The sequence below is a fragment of the Anopheles bellator genome, chromosome 2 (assembly GCF_943735745.2).
Source record: "Anopheles bellator chromosome 2, idAnoBellAS_SP24_06.2, whole genome shotgun sequence".
In the NCBI taxonomy this organism is placed as follows: domain Eukaryota; kingdom Metazoa; phylum Arthropoda; class Insecta; order Diptera; family Culicidae; genus Anopheles; species Anopheles bellator.
This window is the reverse complement of record NC_071286.1, coordinates 71,499,575-71,523,216: the sequence shown is the minus strand read 5'-3', so window position 1 is coordinate 71,523,216 and position 23,642 is coordinate 71,499,575. Positions and strand designations below refer to the sequence as shown.

Sequence of the window (23,642 nt, the reverse complement as noted above, 5' to 3'; positions counted from 1 at the left end):
GCGTCCCAGACGACCGAATCGATCTTTCTCCCGAGCACCGAAACCGTGGCGAAAGGAACGAACCTTCACATTTGTCTTCGCCCGCCCCTAGGGGGCCACATTTTCTATTCACCGTGAGCAACCCAACCCATGTAATCAACATAAAAGTGACCCCTCAAATGATGGCCCTCAGCCATCATCCCTTCACCATCGATCGATTTTGCATCGATCGCTGGGAGAAGAATTTTAATTACACCTCTCAGGCGCTCTATTAGGGTCCCGAAAAGGCTCCTCATGTTTCCAAGACGGGAAGGCAGCCCAGGGCAGGGTTCGGTGGCAGGGTCATAAATACTGACTCTGGACCCCACTCAAGCATCAGTCTCCGTTTCTGCTTTGTCTCCCACAAAAGAGATGGCGTCGAGTTGGACATAGTCAAGAGTTACAGCTTCCGGTACGGGCCACAACTTTCGGGTTAGAAAATAAACACTCGCGGCCTAAGAATGAACGTCCCACGGAACGATTCGCTTTCAAATGAGTGAAAATCAATTTCGCGATCATCACCGGGAGGCAGGCATGCGTGCGGTTCTTGGTCGACCCAAGCATCTCGGGAAGCTTTAAATGGAATTAACGAGCGAAGAATGATAATTTGAGAATAATTGCTGCGTTGAGCCGCTACGTAAGCCGGCTGATTGGCCAGACACGCTGGCCCGTCCATTAAAAGCATTGCGATCGCGCAGCGTGCAAGGAATGCAGGAAATCTTCCATCACCTGTCACACGGCAGGCTGAAGAGCTCGTTGCGCTCGGTTAGCCCTGTTTACCGTTGCCTCGATCGCCAACGGCGAACGAGCATCGTGAGATAACACGAGATAATGCTGCGCACTCCGGGGATGTCACGGGAGATGCGAAGCGACGTGGTGCTGATTAAACGATGTCCTCGGCGGCTGGCGGGCTCATTCGGCCGAACGGATCATTCGGCCGATGACAGATGAGTGGCAGCGCGCGTAGATTACCGGCGCACGTTCGTTTGGTGAAACGAAAGACTTGAATGCTTCGCGAGAGACGACGAACCCCCCGCTGCTTATCATCGGTGTTTGGCGCGCGCTCGCGGAATACCGGTGGTGATTGTATGACGATGAGGATGATTAAGATAGCGATGGCCGTACTTTAGCGATGTTCCTGTTTGCATAAAACACGGATGAGAGCGGCGGCGCGAGAGAAGAAACATTCACAACGAAACAAAAGCAAACCATTCAGTAGACGGGGCGGCCGATCATTAGGCCATGTTGGGAGATCGAACACCGTTATCGCGCAGCAGCAGCAGCAGCGAATGGCTCGGGTGTGTGCCTAAACATGGCCACGTTTGGTGACCTGTTTCTCAAGCAACTCAACGAAAAATTATAATAATCGAGGATCGTCCACTTTTGCATACTTTCGTCGAAACGGACGCTAACCGGCAACAGTAAGGATTATCTTCCGCTCGCCAAAAGGTTTCGCCTTTCGAGTTCCCCCTCGGCACACCAAGGCGCTAGATAGAGCTAGATAGCGAACCTACTGGTTTTGTGCCCCTGGAAGAAAGCCTGGTCCCGGTTCCCGGACAAAAGGGTGAACTCCTCGCGCCGCAGTTTCTGGAACCCGCTTTGGCACCGCTCAGCGGGTTCCATTTCTCGGCGGACGTTCGACCAACCTGCCACAGGCTGGCCAGCCTAATCCGCGGGGCCACGAACTAGAAGAAGCAAACCACGGGGAAAGGTGAACAATTTTAAATATTTCAACCGCACTCCGGTTCGAACACAAAAAAGGTGCTCCTCGACCGATCGTTCGCGATCGTTAATGTGTTTCTCCCGGTTTGCTTTACGATCGGCGATCCAGGAAGGCCAACGCAGGAATATGTAACGCGCCGCGCCGAGAGCGACCTTCGCCCGATGCCCGATCGCTCGCTGCTTCTTCTTCTCCGCATCGTGCGGAAGCCACGGGCACTAAACTTTTATTTACAATCAATCAAAAGCTGGAATTATTTATCACGTCCCGGGCAGCCGTCTTCCCGACGTTATGCTCTGTTCCCGTTTTATTACGCCCTTTTTTTCTCTCTTTCGGGTTGTATTCACACCAACCGAACAGTTATGTTTTTTTGGGCTGCCCAGCGGAGAGGATCACCTGTCCCCAGGCCGCCTGAAGGGCCACGGTGTTGACGGTTGGCCTGCTCCTTCAACATATTTCTGCCCCTTTTCCCGGGTCGTTGTTTTAGGCCCCTGGCTGATATCGTGAAGTGATCGAAATCAGGTTTAGTTGACACTTTGTCGAAACCAAAACCCAAGATCGAAACCAGTTCTCTGGGCTGCTTTGCGGTCGTTCAGCCAGAGAGAGAGAGAGAGAGCGGGAGGGAGAGCGACCGCAAGCGGGCTGCTGCGCCGAGAACCAGCCGAATGTTTTGATCGGGTCAACGGTTTTCGGCGGGATCTTGTTTTCCTTTCCGTTCCTCCTTGTTGCTTTCGGCGATCTCGACGAAAGTTGACGAAAGCGCCCGATTGGATTGGTTACTGATCGGTATCGGGCGGGAATCGGTGAAACTTTCTTCCCCAACTCTAACCGCTTGGCGGGACCCACCAAAGCAACGGTCTGGAGCAAAACCGGAGCCCGAAACTGGCCGGACCCCGGAGGGGCCAGTATGCATATGCGCCATTATTTGCATAAACTTATGTTCGATTCATAAAATTAATTGTATCGAATTTTTCACTCCACCGAGGCACCGGTTCGTGGCCACCCCGGTGTCGTATGGTGCCATCGCGTTCCTGACACTGACACAAGGTTGTCCGACGCTTTTCGGGAGTCCACAAGTCGGTCTCGGTCGTTGACCGCGTTGACAGTCGAATCGGATCGAATAAATTTAATTACATTCTTCGTAAAGTATTGTCAATCTTTCCAACGCCCGAAACAATCCCGGGTCAATTCCATCAATTACAAGTTCGACAGTGGACAGAAATCAGCGCAATAAAGGGCAAAATAAGAAAATACACAGAAACAGCACCGCGCGCCGGCAAATCAGGCGTTATTTCACGCGCCAATTTATTGCGCCACAATTGTGTGCCGCAACAAACCGGGTTGATGGGTGATTAATTGATGACACGGTGGGACGGCCAATCGGGAACCGTTGGCACCGGGATCCCGGTTCGCGATCCTTACCACTACTCATTCTGTCACTGGCCCTGGCGCAGGAGCCCAAGGCGGAGGGTAATTTGTGGCTTCCCTTCTGGGAATGTGCCATTCGACGTGCTCGAGTGTTTGACTCTCTCCGGACTTGTGCCAACACAACGTTACAGAAAGCAACAGAGACTAACATTGGCCAAAATCGGGGATAAGAAGAAGTCAACGAGAAAGAGAGCAAGAAAAGGAGAAAGATACACACAACCTGTGACCGGCTGCCAGGTAGGTCCTGGCGCGCGCCCTGACACAAATCTTCCTGGGCAAACCACACCGCGTACGTGACACCTGAAATGGGCGACCCGTTATCCGGAGTTTAGCCCTCGGGGCTCTGACTGACTGAAAACCGCGGAGACCGACATTCCTACGGCAAACGCAAAAACGGATCCCCATTCGGCTGGATTAGCACCATCGAGCAGAGCCTGTCCGTGGGCTTGCGTGTCGGCCCGGTTATCGTGTGGGGCACGCAAAACAAAAACAAAAAAGACACAGACACTCGTTCACTTACAATAGCCCCCCTCCGGGCACGGATTGTGAAGCGTCAGGCGCGACATGACACACCGGCCCGACGAGTTCGACAGATTCATGTCGTTTCCCGCCGGGCTCTCGGTCTCGGACGGGGAGTTCCACTTGTCGTCCTGGATACGACCATTTTTATCCCAATTAACCTTATCCACACGGGACGAAATTGCCGGAGCCCGGAGAGTCGGAGCGTCGGTCGGTCCGTGCCTTTCGCTGGCCGGTTTTTGGAGTCGTCGCCGCACGCTCTACTTAATCTGCTCTTCACAAGATCCCCCCCCTTAAGCCGCCTGGAGGCGATCAATTTTGTTGGCCCCACCCGTCGATCGCGTTGCCCCGGAGAGCCGGAGGGAGAAAATCGATCGCCTGCCAAAGCCCTTCGTTCCCGGCCGTTCCCGCCAGCGGTACGTTCAAACGATGAGATCTCCAGCTCCAGCTCATACCTCGGTCGGTTACGGCGTCGGAGCGAGTCGATCGTATCTCATTCATAACACTGCGCCAAACCGGAGACTTCTTGGGCCGCCTGTGGTGCCCGAACCGCGATCGCCGTCACGATCACCGCCGCTCACCCAGCCTCCTCCGATCGTCGGTGGATTCGGCTGACGAACCAGGCGCAAGGAGAAACCCGTCCATAATTCGTGTTCTACTCGACCCCTCCGCGGCTCTCTAACGTGTCCCACGGAAACCGGACCGTCCTGGAGGCGGCGAGATTATAGAGCGGTTCCCGAACGCGCCGCCGAACTGCGGGGCAAAATCACTGCCACCGTCTTCGCCGCTTTCTCCTCGTTGAGAGGAGTTCATGCGAGGTGACCTCAGGACGCACGCGGTTGCGTTCAAAGTTTGAGGGCTCAAATCTTCACGGTACCTTGTGGACCGATGTGGGCCGCCTGAGCCGGGTGTTGGGTTATTAGCGCGACGTGGCCGCTGCTCTAATGATCCGGCGCCTAATGAAGTTCCGCGTCTCCGCGACGCCGAGGCCAAACCGAAATGAATGGCAGAAAGCGCAACGCGCGATCTGTGGTGTGGCCGGCGCAGGCGAATAATGGACGCATCTAATTAGCTCCCGTAGGAGGCTTTCGGATGGCGAGGGCTTCGACCGTAACACGGACTCCCGCCGAGTTCTCGCAGCCCCTATCCCACTTCCGATCCCGGCGACTTCTGTGCCCATTTCTGTGGCTGCTGAAGCTCAACTGGCCGTTCAGGGCGAAACAGTAAACTACTGGGGCGCGTGCGCAAGTTCGCTGTCCATTTGCCGGAACCCTCCCGACCAGTCTCGGGCCGCTGCGTGTTCGTTAGCCGGTTCGTCCGTGGGCCATCTAAGATGTGCGCCGTCGCCTGGAAGCCGTCGATTACCGCTAGAGAGTGCACCACCAGTGGCTACCGGGCATCCAGAGAATTGGTGGGCCACGCGAACCACGGCTGGAGCGTCTGCCCCTTCCGGCGTACGGTAGCATTCCGCCGGAAGATTTGTATTCAATTAATGGAGCCCCCCCCAAAAAAATGGGCTTCCCCCCAGAAAAGATTAGTACAAAAGTTAACGGATCTGAGTTGTAACGAATGAAAGAAGCGACTGTTTAAGAAAACGGAAACCTGATTGGATGGTATTTTGCCGGAGCCTAATGGGGGCGATTGAGAAGGATGAGAAATACTTAACGAGAACGTTCTAATTAACGAACGATTTAAACGACCGAAAGAAGCAACTGTTACTCTGCTTGGGTCACTGTTGAAGATCGGTGTCCATTAAGAAAAGTCTCTGACGATGAATACTCAGTCATAAGAATAGTGGCCATTAAAGAAGAAAATCATGAATTATATGATTCATTGAGTATATTGCGTTGAAGCGATTCCAGCCAAAAGAACTGCTTCTTCTTTTCTTTTTTTTCTCGTTAAACTGCGATCACTGTTTTATTAAGTGAAACTAATCTTATCTATTCTATGGTTATCATTTCAACATTCTTTTCGCTATCAACAACAGTTTGAAAAAGTCCACAAAGCCAACAAAGTGGACGGTTTCTCTCGCCTTTCGATCGGTTTGGGTAAACGAACCCCCTGCCGCGCTGTAGCCGGCAAAGTGGCCACATTATTCAACTACACTTATGTGAAGTTATGTGAAGCCGCTCACAGCGCTCCCTGCGGTTGTGTCTGTGTCCATTTGCTTGCTCACCTGACATATTTACAAATCGCGCAAGAGACCCGCGGCATCCTGACTGGCGTCTAGTGCCGTTGTGCGGCTGAAAACGGATGATCATCTCCACGCGGCCCGTGCGATCATCATCAGTGATCGCACACTGCAATCTGCATTTCCTGCCAGCCCAGCCAGCAGCCTCTGCCGACGCTACGGGATGAGGCTATTTTACAACCAGCCGTCGTAGCGGATTGGCCTCTTGCCCAATGGGGCTCGACGCGGCACAGAATCGCAGATAGTCCATTACACGCGCGCGCAGCATCTCTGATGGCCGCACTTGGCGTGCTCAAGAAGCCACAAACACAGAAGGCTTGGAATGCGCTGGAAGGCTTAAGACGTTGTTTATTCCTATTGCTTGACCTCCGGTTTCGAGGACCGCGCACCGCGATGGCCGCCAATTCGAAGGGAGCTGAATTCATGTGACATCGCAGCCACCACAAATGGTCACAATCGAAACGTAACTTAACGATTATTCGGGCTTTTCGTGACGGTCCCCGTACCCGACTCGGAATCGGTTTCTAACTCTCCATATCATGCCCCAAACCGGTCGATATGTTCTGCATAAAGCAAGACAACGCAACGGCGCGTTGCAAAGCTCGATGTAAGAGCAATGCCGTACCGGTTGAGCGGCCATCGCCAGAAGGAGGAACCGGTCGTTGAACTTTGCCGCGGTCCGCGACGCTTTTCCATCCGCGCGGATCCAATCTTGGAGATGGCGACCACACAGAGAACACACGGAGCCCATAAAGCACCGCCATGTATCGGTCGCTCACTCCCTTGGTTGTGTCCTATTTCTTTGACGCTCTTTTACCACCCGGTGACCCGTCGTGAGGTGGAAAGTGTCCACCACGCCACGTTCCAATGGTGGACCTGCAGGGCAGAGACCGGCGAGAAAAACAGGCGGGGAAATGAGGCCGTGCGCCGATGGCCGATGAGAAGGCAAAGAGGTAGAAAGTCCGCGCGGCACACTCCGGCGGCCGGTGACGAACCATTAACGCACCGGAGTCCGGAGCCAGATGGAGATGTAAATTTAATTAACCACCATTACCGACCGCGGCCAAAGCGGTGTAAATGGAAATCGCTTTTCATTTGTGACGTTGCGTTCGGGGTGCGTAGCTGATGAGCCCTTTTATGGGGCGTTGGCGTTAGGATGGAAAGGAGTAACGGGGAAGGGCAGCTTAACAAAGCCACTTGGTTCAAAATAGGAAAACAAATGAAGTGAAGTGATGGCGCGACGCTACTTAAGTGAGTTCTTCCAAAAAGGAAGAGACTCCAGCTGTGGGAATTTTTATGCTCATCTATGAGTTTATAATTACTAGCTACGAGAAGGTCTGAATAACAATTACTGACAGTCGCGATACAATAAATTGACGATGAGAATACAACACAATTTCTTCACTGCTTTTAACATTTGACTCCTTTTATCTTACAACTTGGTACTAAGATCAATCTACTGGGGTGTTCAATAAGTTTGTAGCCTCGATAACACAGGAAGCTGCTTAATGTTTTTACAAGCCATTTAGTATCGTCGTGTCGCAGTACTTTTTACAATGAAAAAAATGACGTATCGTGTAGTGATTGAATTTTTATTTTTAGAAGGTTTAAAAACAAAAGAAATTTCTGGACGAATGTTGAAAGTGTAAAAGGATTCTTCGCCTTCAATTTGAAAATAAAAAGAGGGATTTTTGAGATTAAAGTCTTCAACACGATCCATGTCAAAAACGTCAAAAATAGACACAACACCGTAGAAATCGTAGAAAAAATACACAATATCATATTGGAAAATCGTCGAATCACTGATAGAGATTTAGTATAAGACCTAACCATCTCATTGAGTTGAAGTATTGGGTTTCAGAAAGCTGTGTGAACAATGAGTACCGCATTCGCTAAAAATGGAACCAAAACGCATTGGAATGGCAACTTTTAGAGCTTTTTCGATAGGATAACATGGATTTTGTGCATTGAATCTTCACTATGGATGAGGCTTGAGTCTTTCACTATGATCTTGAATCAAAACAAGAGGCTAAGAAGTGGTGTGAACCTGGTTCTACGGCTCCGAAACGAGACGAGGATTACTTGCAAACTCGCAAAAAATAATGTTTGGTTTTTGTTGTAACGTTTTAGACCTACTGAAAGTGAAAATTCGTGAAAAACGACCCGGTTTGAAGAAGAAAAAACATCCTCACAAGAGCATTTTGAAAATAGCAAAAATTCTTGAATTAAAGTTCAAATATCCACCATATACACCAGATTTGTCCCCTAGTGACTTCCATCTGTTTTCAAACCCAAAAAAATCATGCCTGGAAAGCGTTTTCCATCAAATGATGACGTCATAAGATCGGCGGATCTGCGTATTTTGAAGTCCTTCCATATCACATCACTGAAGGTCATTTTTTATATTGAAGTTTCTTTAGAACAAATTGATATTTATTATATTGATATATTATATTATATTGATATTTATTAGTATTGATGTTCAGGAAGACCATACTGTATAATAAAGTGTATTTCAAACCGTAAAATTGTATTTTAGTTGTTGTCAGGGCTACGAACTTATTAATCTACAGCCTAGTAATATAGCTTAAAGCAAGATATGGCTTGGGCCAGGTTCTTTAGCGAAATTCCAAGAACTGTTTCCGTCTTCATCAACATAACTGATTCGAGGTAGTACTTGTAATTGGTTAGTGGTGTTTTAACGAACCTGGGCTAAGCCTCCTGATTTAACCCGTCTTAAAGTGATCATACCCAAAGGAGCGACGGTGTCTTGCGTCAGAACACACTGACCTCTTTTGCGTGGCCGATCCACCATCTTCTCCCCGAAAGGTCTTCGAAAATCTTTCGCGTTCAATCCGAGCACCATTCTCCGCTATGTAGGACACGTCACGTTCGTCACATTTCTATTGGGAAATGTTGGCAACAAAGCTCCCTGCTATTCGCACCCCTGCTAAAGGTCAGAGGGATCACCTCCGGAGGGGTGTGCTCACAACACTTTCTACTCTCGAGAGACGGTTGATGTTGTGGAGGTAGCGGAGTGGACCACCGACCCGGGTCCGCCAGCCCGTTAGCAGCTCATTTTATGCACCGAACCCCATACATTAGCCGCGTGTTTTATGTTCTCGACTCACTCACGCCCCTCCCCATGTCATCCCTATCCTGCCGTGGCCTCTAAGCGCACCGTCGGCACTTCGTTTGTTCGCAAGATGTCCGCTAAATGAGGTGGCATAAAACATATCATTACGCTTTATGTTTATAATAAAACGCTTAATGAAAAACTATCACGAAACCCGGGGGCCCGGTGACTGTACCGTCCGTTCGTTTTTCGGCCCCAGGATCCTCCCAGGAGTGGTGTGGTGCGCAGGTGAAACGGCACTAAAAAGGAACCGCTTCCAAGTGCGCCACCATTTCACAATCCCATCCCGTGGACCCTGAACGCCGCCAGCGTCGATCGCCGTCGCCGACGATCCTGTGGGCAACAATCCGAAGTCAATTATTTCGTAATGCTTATTTACGAAATGACGGCCTTCGGGAGGACTCGCCGCGCACTCTCGTGCTGGCTCGCTCTGGCACACCGTGCCGATGACTGTGATTATCATAACGGGAATTGTGCGCCACCGTGACTGGTCACGATTCGGTGATTTCCGCAAATTGGTTCACCTCCGGGAACCGCCACGGCCAGGCCACCGGCCACCGGTTGGGCGTTGCACCCGGGAAGGTGGAAGGCCGCCCGACAAAATATGTCACACCATCTTGCCGTCACCGTCACGCACGAACACTGATGGCCGCTGTCCTTTCGATGTCTTTATTCGCTTTCTCCAAAAGATGGCGATTGATCTTTTGGGGCGATCGCTTTCAAACCAACCGGAACCTATGGACGGGGACCTGTTGTGGCCAAACCAGGAGCGCGAATGGGAGCAACCCACCGCGCTAAGGATAATTGGATAATGCGGGTCCCATAGCGTCTAGGTGCTTCCGAATCGAGGTGCTCGTTCGCCAAGGCCGGTCTTCCTTTGATCTCCGCTCTGCGCCGAGACCCAGATGGGTCGGGGCAAGTATTTCAGCAATTCGTGATTCGATCTGGGCCCTCTCGCATGCTGAGCCGCCTCAGGTGTTGTTTGAGAATTTTAATGATATAATAAGATTAAGCTGAACCGCGTCGGTCCAGCTGACGCTAAGCGGTCTCCACTGCTGGTGGCGTCTTGCGAAAGGAGTTTGCCCGTCCATCTTCGCGTGGCTCCATTCGAGCTGGAAGTGCTGGAAGGGAACCGACGCATGGTAATTATCGTACCCCGTTCGCCTTATGTTTCTGCTGTATGGTCGTTGCGGGAACTGGCACGAAAGGTACATCGTGAAATTAAGCGAAGCAAAAATCTGAATGAAATGGCCAAGATGCCCAGGTGTTCTTTTCGGGAAGCGGATCTCGATTCAGAATAAGACGTTCTACGCCGCCGGCAGGGGCAACAAGCACGCAATTGCCATTCATTTCGCAGGCGTCAGCATCGCGTGCAATGTGTTTGGGGAAAATCGGATTGCGAAGAACGGGAGGGCCCCATTATACCGACGCCAGGTGAGCGGCCCGTGGAATTGCTCTGGGATGATGTTTCCGTTTGCAAGCATCTGCGTGTAGCCGTTTGACGATTGAATTAGTTTGGCTCAGATTGAGTGGTTAACGAGGCTTTACGGTAGTTCTAATTTTGTACACCAATTGTTTCCCCAGATGCTTCTTCGTCGAACGAAGCCGTCCACCTGCAGCAGCGTCTGAAGAGCCTCAGCTCCGAGCTGGTGACGCTCCGGAATCGACTGCACACCAACGGTGGCCAACCGACGGGCGCTGGCAACGGTCCGAACGGAGGTGTCCCCGGTGGCGTCGGAGCGGCCGGTGTCGTGTCCCCGACCGCAACGGCCACACAGAATGGAACCCAGCATAGCACTCCGGCCTCGGCGGCCGTCAACCTCGCCAATCACGGCCCGGGCCTGCTGGCATCGAACCAGGTCAGCTCGGCGAACGGCATCAACGTACTGCCCCATCTTGCCAACGGATGCGCCAACAGCAACTCCACCGCCACCAACAACGCTAAGGTAAGTTACAGAAAGGGCAGCGCGCATTTAGGAGGGTCGCTAATGTTTGCATGTCCCTCGTAGAACCACATGCTGGTGACAGGCGGCGCCAGTGGCCAATGTTTGCCGTCGAATCCTTCGGCCGCCTCCAATCTGCACGGATCGTCGCAGCATAATGGCAACGTTTTGCCCGTCGTTTCGCCACGCAACACCTCCATCCCGTACCCGCTGCCACATCACAACTCCACCAACGGCACCATGCTGATCGGAGGTAAGTTTAGTTCTCTTCTGGAGATCCGTTAGACCATAACGTTCCGTTCCGAGTATTGTGATTGGTCACATCCGTAACTTTATCCCGTATTCCAACTGCCAAGCGATCGTGGTTTGTAAAAGGGCATCTAAAAAGACTTCTCGTGCTCGCTGGGGTTGGCTAGCGCCATTCTCATGAGATGATTAGCCCACCGAAGTTTGGCGAGGTATACAGGGTGCGCCATTTAAAGTGCCGTTTTTCATTTGATTATGAAATTAAAACGGCTGAATATTTTTCGACACTTGAACTTTTATTTGAAAGCTTAATTCTTAACATTTTTTTATGTAAAACAATTTTGGTAAAATGTTCACTGCAAAAGACTTGGCAGTAGCTCCTTTGGTCGATCTGTTTTTGAGTACATTTTCGATTGTATCTGGTCCTATTTCGGCAATAGCAACTTGAATTTAGGTCTTGAGGTTGTCAATAATTGCTGATTTGTTCGCATAACATAAATAACGATAGATAAATAACGTCACTGTCGCTGTATGGCACGTAACGCCATCCTGTTGAAACCAAATGCCGTCCAAGTCCTAAGGCTTCAATTTCGACGAAGAACCCAATCGGCCAAAATCTGCACCAACCAGTCACTCGTTGTGAATGCATTGGCTTCTCTTACACGATTGTGGATTTTATCGTTCCGTTTGAGTCTGAGTTGACGACCTACCACTTTTGAAATATTTTTTTCCATATTTCTCAATCTTCTGCAGCCAAGACTCAGATACGTATGAGATGGAAGAAGTATCGGGCTCAAAGTCTCTTGAATGATAGTAGCTCATTACAAAAATATAGCATTTAAAATTCAACAAAGAGATGTCTTTAAAATCAACATTAAATTTTTATTGCAATAATTATTTAAAATAATCTACAAAATACAGAAAAAATAATAAAACTTGATAGTTTCCTTCGTATATGCGTCCTCTCTTCATCAACTCGAATACAACCTAAAGGCCGAGGCAAAGGCATCACCTATGCTGCGTGACTCCAACCCGACTCGGTGCCTGTGTTCCATCTGTATCTGCGGCAGCGACCCTGGGCCGGTTAAAGCAGCACGCCAAGCAATCCACTTCACACCGGCACAAAACCCCGGCGATCATCCATCAGATTCCGGGCCGGACCTGAGCAGCATAATAATCTCGTGTGCCCGCGTCCACCCGTCCAGGGTCGTTCTGGTTCGGTTTCGTTTCGTTTTCGTTGTCTTTAGCCGATGTACACTTCTGCAGGCCCCCCCTGTGCCATTTAGCCAGGCGGCCACCCGTTGCATAATGGTTGCCTGCCTTTTGCACGATGCAGCGCCGGCAACGATATTGATTATCGTTCATTTTACTTTCGTTCGGACGCTAGAATAAGCAGAACCGGCGGCGTTCGGTTCTGCGTCGGCTCCGGTCCTGGAGGGAAAATTGCGCTCTGTACATAATTCATTTTATTGGCAGCACATCCATCAGTGTCTGAAGGCCGTTACTGCCAACCGCCAGCAGAGCAGTGATCCGTTCGGACACATACGACTCGAGTCTACGAAATTACAGCGTTCCAAGAAATCGTAGGATGCTACCTTCCTTTTTTGCGGAGGGATTTTTAGTACAGAACCTTGGCCATGTTCACGTCAAAAAAGTGTCACACCGCTGCCGCTCATTCATCGACCCGGCCCTGACTCAGACCCCCCCGCGCGGCCCCGCACGCATCTTAATACTAAAATTAAGATGCGGCATCTCCGCGAGACCCCCGGCGGCAATGTGCGCGGTCTGCGCGACAAAACCTGTCGTTAGAGCGCGGGCCCCATAATCACCCGCCTAACGATTCCGGTGATGGCTCATTTGAATATTCGGTAATTTATGGTGGCTGCTTCCTTCGGCTATCCCGGCTGGACCGGGGCGAAAGTCGACGATCATCATGACGGTGGCGACGGAACTCTTCCCTCTCGGGTTGCGGATGCAAACCGGGTGAAAAGCGTACGCACTATTGGCACCGGCCACCTGACCCGACCATTAACTTAATGCGTGCCTGCGTGTGTGCGCGATCTGGGGAAATAAATCGAGAAGCATTAGTCCCCGACACCGTTAGTCCGCGCCAGTCCGAGCCTGAGCCTGAGCCGAGTAATCGGCCACCATATTTTCTACAATCTTTCATCTTGGCTCGGCTCGGCGGTCCGATTGTCGAAAGTTTGAGCCCACCGCGGGGAGTCCGCAAGCTGCGGGATACTTCGGTGACCGCCATAAGCGGACGGGCCACGTCACCTGCGTTCATGAAGATCCTAACCTCACTTTCTTTCCCCCGTCTCTTTTCGTCGCAGATACGATACAGTGTGGCGGGACGCTTCCAAGGCGTACGGCGGCGATGGGTTTCGGGAGTGGCTCGGCCGGGGCCCAGTACCCGGTGGGTCACGGTGGGCCGATCGTATCGTCGACCGGCCCCAACGGGGCACCGGGGGTCGGCGGAGGAACCCTGCCCGGTGCTGGGCCCGGCGCACGAACGGACGGCGGAGGCACCGCCGCCACCGAGATGGACGATCTGATCCATCTGCCGGGTCCGCTGACCGAGGACGCCGTCATGCGAACGCTGCACAACCGCTTCAACGATGGGAAATATTTCGTAAGTGTGTTATTGTATTACCATTGTTTTATCCATTTTTTCCAACATCAGCGGCAACAGCAGCGGAGCTCGCGATCACGCTAACGAAGATCAAGATAAATTAGCGCATTGAGTGTAGGACTTTGAGGTGGAAACTTCGTTTTTCTCATCATTACGTTAAATGTCGGTTGATTATTTGTGGATGATTAATTGTGTCATCTGATCGAGATCGAGACAGTTTAGAAGCTTCGCAACTGCCCAGTGGACCGAAATTTCCCAAATCTGCATACACTTTCGTATGATGTGCTCTCGGTCAGTTTAAAAACTGAAAGTTTGTTCATTTTCTCTCCTAAAGGGCTAAGTATCTATAAAAGTACAACGAAATGTAGCTATTGTGAATTGACATTTGCACTGTTCGGGATAAATGTTCCTAATTTAGGGTTCCTTGGTGATCCTCTTTTAACTCAATTAATCGTTCACTCAATTAACGATTCAACTGATTAGCTTCGTTGCTGCTTTCTTAGTGATCACTCCTTGTCCAGAGTTTTCGCAGATCTCACTATAGAGTTCTGCCTGACTTTTGTTATGGTTTTGGTACTATCTTTGGTGAGACCACCACGCGTTAATGAAAACGAAACGCTAGCAATTGACTGCTAAAGAGAAAATTTAAATCCCTCAAAAACTACCCCAGGGTTTACTGCCTTAGTAATCGAATATGCACTACGGCTCTCCGTGAACCCGAAGCCCATCTTCTTCGACGATGTTTAATGAGCCAATGGCCTTTCGACACACAAATCGCGTGAACCAATGACCCAGACTGATGTTTGGGTTTGTTTTAACCTCCGGAGGCTTTCGGGGGTAATTTGAAATTAGCTTTCAATTTCTTCCAGCTCAAACCACCGACCCGCCGCCGTGCATTTGTGTTGAGAGAGCGAAAGAAAATAAGTCATTTCGTTTTTCATTTACATCGTGTTGTGGTGAAACCGCTTTATCACGGGGGCAAAGAAAAACAAGAAAACCAATGGAAAACAAGCCCGAAACTGTGTCACGGTCAAGCTCTCGCCAGTTTCGGTTACCATCAGCACCAGCGAGCTTTTCCATCGTGTGTCCGAAATTGACATTCAACACATCGTTCAGCGACCGCTGGCGAGGTTAGGAAAAGCCCACCCTCGAAAAAGCCACACCGCAAAAATTGGACACGAAATTAAATTTTCCACCGACCACACCAGCAGCATCCAGTGGCCGCTCGACTTGATTACGGCATTAGCTGTAATGAACAATTTTAATGGACACCGAAACTGGGTCTCCGCCAGCACTTACGGGGGGTTTTGTCCACTTTTTGCAAAAGTCTTTATGATGCCTTCAATAGGCCCACGCTCAGGCGTCTTTCAGTGGTTTTGGCAAAGCCCTTTTTTGTGACGACGGCGACAACGGTGCTCCGGATTTCCGTGTTTCTCACGCCCAAACTAGTTCATGAGCGTGAAAGTTTTGACGAACTGGTCACTGATTTCTATGCTGCCGCGGGATGCACGGGTCCACCATCATTAATCGCTCGTCGATCGTTGGGCGTGCGAGGAAAATTGGGAAAACCCCATCAACAGAGTGAGTCTGTGTCGATTACCGGCAGGCGAAAGTGGGAGTCATTTGCCCGTGCCGTGCCGGAGCCTTTGATCAAGCGAATCCGCACCCGTTGATAGAATGAAAGGTGAACCGTCGGTTTCGCGCAGCGATGGAAAGTGTTGGCCCGTTTGGGTCCGTTTTCGATTTTTAAACCTTTCTTCGCGGGCAGTTAAGCCGCTCGTGGAAAGTTAATCGCTTCGGGTTCAATTTGCTTAAATCGCTAAAATCGTCCAACGATCGTCGATCGGTTTCTATGGAGAAACGGTGGGGCGCTTGAAGGAACAGGAAAACGGCCATTTTCCCACACGATGGTGAACAGATTGCCGTTCAACTGGAGGCCTAGTTTTTTGCATTCCTGCAGCTTGTAATAAACGAAAAAACACAAATCATAATTCGTAATAACAAAGGATGGCATCCGATCGGCAATTTATGCATCGTTCGTTTTTTAACCAATTAACCACGATGAGCCGCGTTGCGGGTTGCTCCGGCGAGAATTCCTTTCTCGGCCCACGGTCGCCCACTAGAGCGATGAGCGGGTGCGGTGTTAAAATAAAATAATCAACACTCTGGGCCGCGCCGCGCCACGCAACGCCCAGCAAAACGATTCCAGCGATCCGCGGCATTTCCGTTACGAAGTTCATCCCCGGAATGTTGCGGCCTTTCTTCGAGCACACTTCGAGAGTCCGCAGGTTTTTATGCTCCTGACACCCAGCCACCCAACCAGCCGCCCGGCCGTCAGCCGTCGTCGACGAACCGGTCCGGTCTCTGCGCTGCGCTGCTCGTTCCCTCCGTCGGTGGTCCGTACGGTGGCTTTATGTTTCGAGTTTTGCGCCGTCGCATTTAATACTTTTTTTTGTTGTTGGTTCCTTCTTACCACCCATTTCTCGTGTGCGTGCGCGCGTGTGTGCCTGTTTTTTACATTCATTCCATTTTGCAAACAACCTGAAGTTAACCTGACCTGACGGCCTCAACAAGCGGCCTTCTTCTTCCGCCTCGCGAGATGGCGAAAAGCTGGTTAAGAGGAACTCAAACGTGAGAAAGAAAGAAAGCGAGAAAGAGAGAGAGAAAATAATCATATCAACATGAGGTTTAATGATAATAAAAAAGTAAGCAAATGTTTGCCGTTTGCCCGCTTCGCGCTCGAATCCTGCTCCTAACGGTGGCTCAGAAAATAACCATTCTCACTGTTAATGCTAACCAGTGGTCGTATGCTCGCGATCGTATGCTGCCCGCGAGTTTCCAAACACATACACAAGCACTCGGCACTCGAGAAAAACAAAAATCACTCCGCGCGGCCCGATCGCTCAGAAAGCCATCTCGAAGGCACAGAATCGAATCCCCAGAATGCTGCGCGCAAGAAGAAGGGGACACGAACACGAAGGGAAGAAACATAAAACCGAAGACGACGATTTGCCAATTGAACGCAACGAATCGCCCATTGGTTGTTTGCGCTTTTCACGATGATCGCTGGGGCCGCCGATCGCTTAGGAGCTTGGGCTCTCGGGCAGAAGATTAATCCTACACACCAGGCCAGACCAGCTCTAACCATCGTTTAAGTGCTTTTGACGGGCGGGGCAGGCGGGGTGGCCGGGGGACGACTTCGCGGAGGGGGCCATTGCGCCCGACAGCTGCAGCCGCCGCAGGGTTCGAAATCGATTTTCCCGTTCCCTGGTCCGATCGATTAACCGATCGCGCGATTAAGCAGCATAAGATTAGTGGTTACGATGCGAGCTGACCAAGCGATAGGTTAGACCTTTGGCCGACCCACGAAACTTGAGGAAAGAACTCGCACTTCCTGGAGACCCGATCCTTCTAGAGTTTTCACGTTCCGGAAGGCCGAGATCGGCACACAAAAAGATGATATCTGAAGTACGGGCAGTCTGATTGGACACGAAATAATGTCCCTTCATCAGTCATCGGCGACCTATCGACCCACTTGGTGGTGGTGACGAACTTTCTACTGCTGCCACCCCGAGGCCCGTGGCGGACGGTGGCGCATAAATCACATTTCGAACATCGTCGTCCCCTCGGGGCGCAACTCGGTCGCTTAGCCGTGCCGAAGATCACGGAGACAAAACTCAACTCGAATCGGCTGTGGCCTGTGGCCGATTATCTGCGCAGAGGAATGCATGACGAAGTGCATTCCCTGTAGCTGGAGGGCGAGGGAGCTGACTTACGGGCGGGCAAGCTGGTCGAAAGTAGGTCTTTTGGTGGCCCGTTGGCCTGACAGCCGGGTGGTCGCTTGAACAGCGAGGATGAAGCTTAAAGATGCTTATTCTGGTTCGTGCAATCGACGCGATCCCAATCCAACAACACGTTCGGATCTGAACCATAATAGGACAAATTCTGTTTCATTCCGAGTAAGTTATGTCTCCGATGTGTGATATCAATTAAATTAAACCTTTACGAGAAGTACGCCACGCCATTCAATTACGGTCGATAGTGAAAAGCATAAACCAACGGAGCCAGACATGTCAATTACGCCGAACTTTAGCTCAAATTACACTAATGACATGCCACGCACACCCATTTTATTAATATTAATGTGTGTGGACAGCGTGGACCACCTCTAGAAAAAAAGGCCAGCTGCTGCTCGAAGGGCTCCCCACACTCAACCGAAGCCCCGGGACAGCTGAACAGCTGCACAAACTCCACGTCCCGGCTGTGGCCACGTAAATTCTGCTCGCTGCGAAAACCAGGCAAACATACATCCATCAACCTGGCTTGCGCCTGGCTTGCGAAGGGGTTGCATAATTTCCACCGTCACCACCCACCCAGACACCGGACGGACGATAACACCGTTCTCTGCTGCGGTTACGGCGTTCAGGGTGCCCCACACGTGCAGTCGCCCCGTTCGGTTATGCTCCTTCCAGAGCGCCAACGTCTTGCTCAACGTCCGTGATTTGAGCCGTGAGTCGCTTGACGATTTATTGCTCCAAACGCTTCCATCAAACGGAACGGCGGCCAAGTCAGGTCAGAGGTGTGAAGTCCTACTTCGTCGTACTTCGTCCTACTTCGTCGACGGAGACGGAAAGTTCCATTAAATATGGACTAAAACGTCGAACGGCGTCTAGCAGCGAATGTTTGTCTATCTCCCGGGGTGCTAAATGTTGCGCCATAAAATCGATCTCCGTTCGATAATTTTATGTTTCCGCCCTCGGTTTTTTTTCGCAGACCAACGTGGGACCGATCCTGCTGTCGGTCAATCCGTATCACGATGTCGGTAATCCGCTGACCCTGTCCTCAACCCGCTCGGTACCGCTGGCACAACAGCTACGCAAGATTGTCCAAGAGGCCGTACGGCAGCAGGCGGAAACGGGCTACCCGCAGGCGATCATACTATCCGGTAAGCAGCAGTCTCCCGAGCCGTAGACGACTTTCTCTCCCCAGCCCGACATCATTAGCACCGTTCGAGCACCGCACCGGGAGAGTCTAATGATCCGCCCCGACTCGATCTCTGTCAAATCAATGGCCAATGGTTTCATTTGCTTCGCTTTTTCCTAGGCACATCCGGTTCGGGCAAGACACACTGCTCGATGCTGCTACTACGGCAGCTGTTTGCCGTGGCCGGCGGTGGACCGGAAACCGACGCGTTCAAGCATCTGGCCGCGGCCTTCACCGTGCTCCGATCGCTCGGATCCGCCAAGACGGCCACCAACTCGGAGTCGAGTCGTATCGTAAGTAACGTGGCCCTGCACACACGCCATACGGTAATCATTACAACGGCCTGGTCTCTTCTCAGGGCCAGTTTATCGAGGTGCAGGTGACGGACGGGGCGCTGTACCGCACCAAGATCCACTGCTACTTCCTCGACCAGACGCGCGTCATTCGGCCACTGCCGAACGAGAAAAACTATCACATCTTCTACCAAATGCTGGCCGGGCTGAACGCGGACGAGTGCGCCCGCCTCAACCTGGAGGGCTACTCGCCGGCCAATCTGCGGTACCTGCAGCACGGCGACATCCGGCAGGACGAGCAGGAGGACGCGGCCCGCTTCCAGGCGTGGAAGGCTTGCCTCGGCATTCTGGGCATCCCGTTTCTGGACGTGGTGCGCGTCCTGGCGGCCGTGCTGCTGCTCGGGAACGTGCAGTTTGTCGACGGACAGGTAAGTGCCGAGACTTTGAATTGAAAGTTATTACCAGTCCTGTCCTGATAACTCTAAGCATAGAAAAACAGAATCAGGAAGATTTCTGTGGTTCCGTTCTTTAGGTTTGTTGTTTCATAACCACTCGTTTCTGAAATGATGCGATGGAGGTGATAGCAAACGCGTAAACTCTTATTGTACAGTGTCTAGTGTTGTTTGTGAGTTCAAACCCTGCATACAACAAGAAGGCAAAACTCTTTCCCGGTTCCTCCTCTCCCTCTCCCTTTATTTTCTTTAATAAGGATGACCGGTTCTATGTTTCGCAGTGATGACGAACTATTTACGGGTAATTTACGGCTGATTCAATAATGAAAGTTAACTTTTCACGTCTGAGCGAAACCTTTTTACATAAAAATTGTTTTTCCTTTTTATTTAGGAGAAAGAAAAACCATTGCAATTAAAAGACGATTTTTTTTTTATTAGGGTCTCGAAGTCGAGGTGGTCGGTGAAACGGAGCTCAACGCGGTGGCCAATCTGCTGGGTGTTCCGCCCGCCCAGCTGTTCCGAGGACTCACGACACGCACGCACAATGCCCGCGGCCAGCTGATCAAATCCGTGTGCGACGCGAACATGTCCAACATGACGCGCGATTGCCTCGCCAAGGCACTCTACTGCCGAACGGTGGCCACGATCGTCCGACGAGCCAACAGTCTGAAACGGTAACATAAATTCAGGGAGAGCTCCCATGAGTTTTCCACAGATCGTAACACACTGTTTGTCGTCCTGAACATCCTTTTTGCAGGCTCGGATCGACTCTCGGTACGCTCAGCTCCGACAGCAACGAGTCGGTGCACAACCAAGCGGAAGTAGCCAGCCAGCCATCGGCCATCGGCGGAAACGCTGGCTCGAAATCAATGGCCGCTCTCAACAATGCTGTTCGACACGCGACCGACGGATTCATTGGTGAGTATTTCCAGTGTTCTTTCCGCGATTAACCGCGCTGTACAACGAATTCTAAAAATAGAACAGTGATTGCGGAGCGCCCTCTAGGGGTGGGTAGCTGCACTCAGTCGATACGAACGCAGCCAGTGGTTGCGTACGTGTTTATATTTTAAAATATTCATAAACCCGTTGTGTCGATGAATTAAGGTACTCCATTTAACGAATTCATTACTCTACCTCACTTTACAGGCATTTTGGATATGTTCGGATTCGAAGAACCACGTCCGGCGCAGCTCGAGCACCTCTGCATCAACCTGTGCGCCGAAACGATGCAACACTTCTACAACACGCACATCTTCAAGAGCTCGGTGGAATCGTGCCGCGAAGAGGGCATCATCTGCGACACGGAGGTGGACTACGTCGACAATGTGCCGTGCATCGACCTGATCTCGTCGCTGCGCACCGGTCTGCTCAGCATGCTCGACGCCGAGTGTTCCGTGCGCGGAACGGCCGAAAGCTACGTGGCCAAGATCAAGGTTCAGCACCGCAACTCGGCTCGCCTCGAGCAGCGCGCGCTGGAACCGTACGATCCCCGACTCTTCGCCATCCGCCATTTTGCTGGCCGCGTCGAGTACGACACGACGGACTTCCTCGACACGAACCGTGACGTCGTACCGGACGATCTGGTTTCGGTGTTTTACAAGCACACGTGCAACTTTGGTTTTGCCACGCACCTCTTCGGCACGGAACTGAAAGCTCTGTACGCACAGGAGAACGGCCCCCGGGGGCTTAGCTTCCGCATCGCACCCACCTCCCACACGGATCTGCTGAATGGGGACGAACCCGTTTCGACGCTCACCCAGGACTTCCACACGCGGCTCGATAATCTGCTGCGGACACTGGTCCACGCTCGGCCCCACTTTGTGCGCTGCATTCGCAGCAACACCTCGGAGAAGGGCGGCATGTTCGATCGGGGCGCCGTGGTACGGCAGATCCGTGCCCTGCAGGTCCTCGAAACGGTCAACCTGATGGCCAGCGGCTTCCCGCACCGGATGCGCTTCAAACAGTTCACGGCCCGGTACCGAATGTTGGCCCCGTTCCGACTGCTGCGCCGTTGCGAGGAGAAGGCCCTCGAAGACTGCAAGGTGATACTGGACTTTGCGCTCGAAAATCCACCCGAGCTCGATGGATCGGTCACGCTTTCGTGGGCACCCGGCAAGCGGCACATTTTCCTGAGCGAAGGCATCCGTCAGCACCTGGAGCGGCTACGCACGGAGGTCCGCACGAAGAGCGCCACGCTGATACAGGCCACGTGGCGCGGCTGGAATCTACGCAAGCGGCTCGGGACGATCCGCCGAACGCACGACATTCAGTTGATGGGTGGGGGACACCTTTCGGTCAACAAAACTTCCGGTACGGACAGGACGTGGATCCTGAAAACATTAGTAGCCCGGCCGGAGATGAGATGCTCACCTGATGACCCTTTTTTCGTTCTCCCTCCGTTAGGCACGCGGACGAGCAATGTGACGCACGGTAACGCAACGAACACCGGGACGGCCACCCGCCCGAGACCGCAACCGATCGCCGGAACACCGCCGCCGGATCCGAACGAAAAGTGTGACTCGAAGATCATCGCCCAAACCTGTACCCTGTTCGGGTTGGACTTGGTAAGAAAAAAAGAAGGAGACCTTAAATGAGACACCGCAACACGCGTTGGACCAGTTTTCATAGTTTGTCGTTCAATTTGCTCGATTCAATATGGTTGTCTTCGAAGAACCAAAATAAGCATCCTTTTAAAAACGTGCCCCATTTGCTAATGAGTATAGACTCTTCCTCCTCGAACTCACTTGCCGTAAATAATTAATTATTATTTGCAAAAACAGCTCATTAAAAGTGCTTACAAAAGCATGTCATGTTTCGATTTGTTTTTGCACTCGAAAACCGCGAACTGAACCGAATCTTGCGCGGGTTGAATAAATAACCATTTGCGTGTCGGATGATCGGTGGCCCCGTCGGCCCATAAACACACGCCACTAATAAATGCGCTTCCGGGACAGTTAATAAACGGTTATCATTTATTTTTTCCGCCTTCGTTTAATGGCCATTAATATTGGTGGTGATCGGCCCGCATCGGCCGTTTTCGATTTTCGTTTACGAAATTTCCTGTTTTATTGCCGGAAGCCGAAGCACTAATCAAAATCGCTATTTTAAACGGTGTTTTCATATTCTTTGCTCTCCCCGCGTAATCACACCAGGAGCGACCTCCACCGGTGCCCCCGTCCCGCTCGTACACCGTGACCGGCAACTCGAAGCTTGGCTATCCGCAGACGCGCCTCATGAAGATGAACTTCCCGGAAGATCCCGCCGCCGTCGGGCTTGGGGAACAGCTGCGCAAAGGCGAAGCGGTCACGGTGACCGGGGCTTCGCATCGCCGCGGTCACCTCATCGTCGAGCACAACGGCATCAGCCTGCACGTCCCGTTCCAGTACATGGAGCTCGTCAAAACGGTGGTACCGGGAACGACACCGGCCGCCCCACCATCGTCCGGGGGCGTCGCAGCACCACCACCACCCACGGCCACTGCCGTCAACATTTGAGGAGCGGTCGCTGCCACCTGCCGCGACTGGCGCGACTTAAAGGCCCGCTGAAGCCGTGTGAATCGCTTGGTCGGAGCGAGTTCCGGCTTTTTTATTTCACTTCTTCCATAAAGACCGGCCCACAAAGGCCCCCTCCCCTGTACAGAGACGCGAGTGGCGTTCGCGGGATTAGGTTTAAACAGGGAACATGACTGCCCATCGTAAAACGGGAGCATAGATGTAGAACCTCCTCACAGGTGTTTGTCTCACTTTACTCCATTAAGCCGACCGTCGACCAACTAACCGTAAGCCTGGACGCAGCGACGTAGAATCTCTCGCTCCGTCGCTCCGCCGGAATCGACTTGAACCGCATCCGAGCGTGTTCGATGTGTAATATTTAAAAAGGACGGCATTCTCGAAGCCGCAAACACCGGAACGATACAGGATACGATTAAAACACGAAACTGCTCGATCGCGGGCGAACCCATTCACACTTTGATGGCCCATAATGACGGGCGTAGGCTTAAGACGCGGTATTACCATAACATTCCCATTAGGGCGTAGGATTTGAGTAACATTATTATCGTACGTGTTAGAGCAGACTATTA

The 23,642-nt window shown here is 51.7% G+C and overlaps 1 protein-coding gene across 1 annotated transcript in view; it reads left to right on the top strand.

Moving 5' to 3' along the window:
- The window catches only part of LOC131209830 (unconventional myosin-Ia), a 28,356-nt gene extending 5,301 nt beyond the window's left edge, over nt 1-23,055 (top strand). Inside the window, exons 2-11 of the mRNA XM_058202975.1 lie at nt 10,597-10,958; nt 11,022-11,208; nt 13,535-13,833; nt 18,607-18,778; nt 18,937-19,109; nt 19,175-19,537; nt 20,000-20,235; nt 20,319-20,479; nt 20,708-22,125; nt 22,714-23,055. Coding sequence (XP_058058958.1) covers nt 10,597-10,958; nt 11,022-11,208; nt 13,535-13,833; nt 18,607-18,778; nt 18,937-19,109; nt 19,175-19,537; nt 20,000-20,235; nt 20,319-20,479; nt 20,708-22,125; nt 22,714-23,055 — 3,713 coding nt within the window. The remainder of the gene's footprint in view (nt 1-10,596; nt 10,959-11,021; nt 11,209-13,534; nt 13,834-18,606; nt 18,779-18,936; nt 19,110-19,174; nt 19,538-19,999; nt 20,236-20,318; nt 20,480-20,707; nt 22,126-22,713) is intronic.
- The last annotated feature ends 587 nt before the right edge of the window (nt 23,056-23,642 follow it).